The sequence below is a fragment of the Trachymyrmex septentrionalis genome, unplaced genomic scaffold, assembly GCF_001594115.1.
Source record: "Trachymyrmex septentrionalis isolate Tsep2-gDNA-1 unplaced genomic scaffold, Tsep1.0 scaffold123, whole genome shotgun sequence".
NCBI lineage: Eukaryota > Metazoa > Arthropoda > Insecta > Hymenoptera > Formicidae > Trachymyrmex > Trachymyrmex septentrionalis.
In genome coordinates, this window is record NW_017304363.1 from 312837 (window position 1) to 317273 (window position 4437).

The 4437-nt window shown below is 30.7% G+C and overlaps 1 protein-coding gene across 1 annotated transcript in view; it reads right to left on the reverse strand.

Moving 5' to 3' along the window:
* Nucleotides 1–244: 244 nt before the first annotated feature.
* LOC108755489 (membralin) overlaps nucleotides 245–4437 on the reverse strand; it is an 85662-nt gene continuing 81469 nt past the window's right edge. Inside the window, exon 12 of the mRNA XM_018498530.1 lies at nucleotides 245–422. Coding sequence (XP_018354032.1) covers nucleotides 280–422 — 143 coding nt within the window. The 3' untranslated portion in view covers nucleotides 245–279. The remainder of the gene's footprint in view (nucleotides 423–4437) is intronic.

Below are 4437 nucleotides of genomic sequence, written 5' to 3' on the forward strand. Positions count from 1 at the left end.
TTCTCTATAAAAATACTAATTTTCTGTTTGATTTTTTAAAAAATACACTGTTATTATTATAAGATGTAAAACTATATTATTTTAATACAATATTAAAGTTTGGAGTTTTTTGCAAGTGTGACAAATTCAATTTCTAGAAACTTAGTTGAGAGCCCCTGGCAATATGCGAAGAATGTAGAGCTGACCATGGAATCTCTCATCCTCTTATCCATCCTTGGTAGTCCCTTTCTCCCTCTTCCGGAAGGTTGATTAACTCGACGAAGCTTGCGGCATACTTACTTAACAATACCAGCAGGACCCAAGCCGGATCCAGAAGGAGCTCTTTTCCTTCACAGTGAATGCAGTCCAACATTGCATTCTTTTTTTTTCATTTCCGGAAAAGGGTGACCATCGATTTTGCCGCAAATGTACATAAGACATTCCTGAAACAACGAATCTGTTATAAAGTTCCTATTGAAAAATTGAATGGTTATATTCTAAGAATCTCCCATTTATGAGAATTATTCACAATAATATATAGTGTCCTAATAATATAAATAGAATAACTGTCGACATTGAAATAATTATAGATTGATTAAAATTAAAATTAAACAAGGCTCCAAAGATTAAATCTATAAAGGAATATAAAGCCACTGAGAGCCGACACAGTTGTACGTGTATAGTTAAAAATAATGTATGTATATCAATTACCAATTACAAACGTTTCAGCCATAGGATTAGATTAGCTTCAGTGTAACAATTATTCATCGGAATCAAAATTGATGCGTTGTAACACAATAAGGTAAATGAATATTGTCAATGAATCATCGCTAGGCTGTTGTCCAAAATTAAGAACTTCGTCTATCGTCTGTTGTACTTAGCTGGACACCCAAACAAGAATTCAATCATTTAATTAAAATCGAGTTAATGTATAAAATTTATAAACTTTTAATTATAGTCAAAGTATTAAAATTGATTGTATCAAATGGATAAAACTTACATTGTACTCAGCATAACGATGATCCTTTATAACGCGATTTAATTATAACAATGTCTTGATATAAACACTGCGTAATGTGAAACGTCCTCTCACACATTCTCAAGACATTGTTATAATTACATTGACTACGTTTGTAATTTATGATTGACATATACATTATTTTTGACTATACAACTGTATCGGCTCTCAGTGGCTTTATATTCCTTTATAGAATTATAGATTAATATACTTAACCATGTAATTTGAAACATTTTAAAATCGTGAGTGTGAGACGAGATAAATACACACACACGCACACACACACACACACACACACACACACACACACACACACACACACACACACACACACACACACACACGCGCACACAATACTGAGAAAAAAAATAGCCTAAATTTAAATAAATATGTATTTGAATACTGCCAATTAAACACTTACTTACAATAAATAAATATTGACTTAAAAAAAAGAAGTGATTGTTAAATTAAATTAATGTTTCTTGTACCAAATAAATATATTTAATAAATATTTAGTTGGTACTATTTAACATAAATATTTATTGAAATTTAGAATATATATTTTTTCTCAGTGTATATGAAGGCTTATAGTGAGAGGTTACAGCGAAACAAATTAATATTAATTCATGGATTATTTTATTTTGCATTTTTTTTTAATTTCGCAAATTTGATAGATTTATACATTTTTTTTTTTTAATTCATTACATTATTTTATTTTAAAATTGACTAATACATATATATAAATTAATCAGATGTTTTATTTACTTTTTCTGCAATGATTACTTTACATTGAAGTTATAATTGTTATTCTATCGGCAGATTGTACATATAGTAGTTTTGAAAATTGCCATCTTAAATTACGAATGTGGATTTATAAAAACTTTTCCGACATTCTTTTAGGAAAATTACAACAATGTTTTTTACGATGCCATTTACTAAAATTATTGAAAGTTATTATTATTTCTTTTATTATATTAAAATTACGAAGTGGTTATAGCATGGCGTCATCCATTTAGAAGATTTCTTCACGAAGGCAAAGAATTTTTGATACGAGATAGTACCAGTTTCCTCTTGGAAAGAGATTATGGAAATAATTCTCTACATATGAATTCTGCTTTTTTCAACGTTGATGAGAAATATGTAGAGAGTAAAGAAATTCACATTACAGGTATATCTCTAAAAAAGGATGACGATTCTAACTACTAGATCTGCGGCGCTATCATTTTTTATGAGTTTAAATAATAATGTTTGTGCTTTGATAACTCGTTATTTTCTTGCGTCTCTAAAGCTATAAAATCTATACGAATACAGATTGTCATCGCTAGAAAACGTTGCGCGATCACACACACACACACACACACACACATACACACACACATACATATATATATACATAGTATATTGATATTAAGTCTACATTGACTTAAATCATAAAGCTTATCCCAGGACAGCTACGCGGTTGAGTGGATCGCAAATATTGCATGCCCAGATCCACTTTTCTACGCGTCCGTCCTCCCGTATCAATTCTTAGTAACCGCACACGATATTCGCCTTCGATTTTCTTTCGAGAATATACAATATACAGTTATACAACGTCCCTTTTCCCATTTTCCGTTTCTCGTCTTCGTCTTCGGCACACTTTATTTCGTAGTGCGTACAAACGATAAAACTGCGTTTTCCGTTTGCTTGATGCGGCTGCCGATCCTTGGAGCATTAAATATTTACCCACGCAGGCAACTCCGGAAGGAAAGAGTCGCGTTTACGGATTTGTTACGAAATAAACCGACTATAACGACGAAGAAGATTCTGACTGGCAAATGGATGCACGAATTCACGGTGCGAGAGAAAAATTGCTTATCGCACGACGAGAAGAACGAAAGTCGATTTCATACAGATTTCCATGATAAAAGAGAAAGAGATTTGATGAATACTATTTGAAAATTCTAACTGATTCCATACAAAAATGCATGCTTAAAGAATATAATTAAAGAATATATATTTTATTGACTTTATTTTTAGAAGAAAATATATATATTAGTAACATGATTAACTAGATTATTAGTTAATTTTTTATTATATAATGAATGCACAACGATTTAAATTGTATTAATATTTCATTTTTAATGAATTTGTAAAACATTTTTTTTTCTTTTACAAAATGTATCACAACTACAGGTGACGTGCTGCTTACATAAACTCATTGTGTATCGCGTTTGAAATATTGTACATAATTAAGTTGTAAATAATAAATGCGTATTTATATGTAAATCATAACGTATCCTTTTGAAGATGCATAAAAGTTTTCGTATTTTATACACTCAAACTTGTTTCAACAAATTTTATTATAAGATAAAACTATTAAATAATAACTTAATTTCTTTTTATGCGCTATGTAGTAAGTCTTATATTATTTATATTTTTATTATAAATAACGAAAATAATGTACGCAAATAGTATAATTTGTTAGTATGTCTATATTTGTTAGTATGCCTAAAGATCCAAATTTATTTTAATAAAAATAATGTATTATTCCTTTTGTCTCCCAACAACGCACACAAATACGCAGAATAATATAACTTATAAAAATTTTTCATGTTTAATTATTAATGGGTAAATTATATAATTTGACATGAAAATTTAAAATATCTGCATTTCGCTCGCAGAACTGTAATTAGCATTTAATCTGTAGAACAAGTTAAAACACAGATTAAAGATGTATCATAGTATTAGTGAGGAAGAAGTCGACCTTTCGTTAATAACGAAATGATGTAGCTCGAACGAAATCGGTTTAACGAGCCAGATCCGTATAGCGAGAAGAATCTTTGCAGCTTTATCCGTGAGTGCATCGTAAAAGTTTAACGCAAAACCGAGAGCACTTTCGCGTGTGCTGCCCTCCGCCTTTAATTTCTTCGTTAAGAATCGCCTTGCTGCCTTTGGAGAAAACAAAGATCAGAAATCGAAGGAAGAATATAGCTTAGAGGAAAGCCGAAATCCACCATCATATATTTTGGAATAAATTTTTAATTTTGTTAAAAAAAAACGTACACTAGCAAAAAATATATTGTATATAATCGGATTAACATGTATGGACTTCAAATATTCCGTATAAGTTTAATTTTTATTTTTACGAAATATATTGTTTATAATCCATCCTCGCGCAGTAACATAACGCACGTTGATTATTTTTTAATTATTATACACGAACCCGTTTCGATCCAATGTACCAGTTTAAATTCGTTAACATGAAAAATCACCTGGAATGCCATTGAGACAACAGATGTCGAGGAAGCTCAGGTGGAGAACGAAGGATAATCCGGAAATAGAGGAAAGCAATAGCGGACGGAAGAGAAATAAGATTCGTAACAGGAGCGAAGACAAGTCGCGCACTAGTAAACAGACGCCATATACATTGTAGCTTCGTGTAGCTTCGTTCATTATTC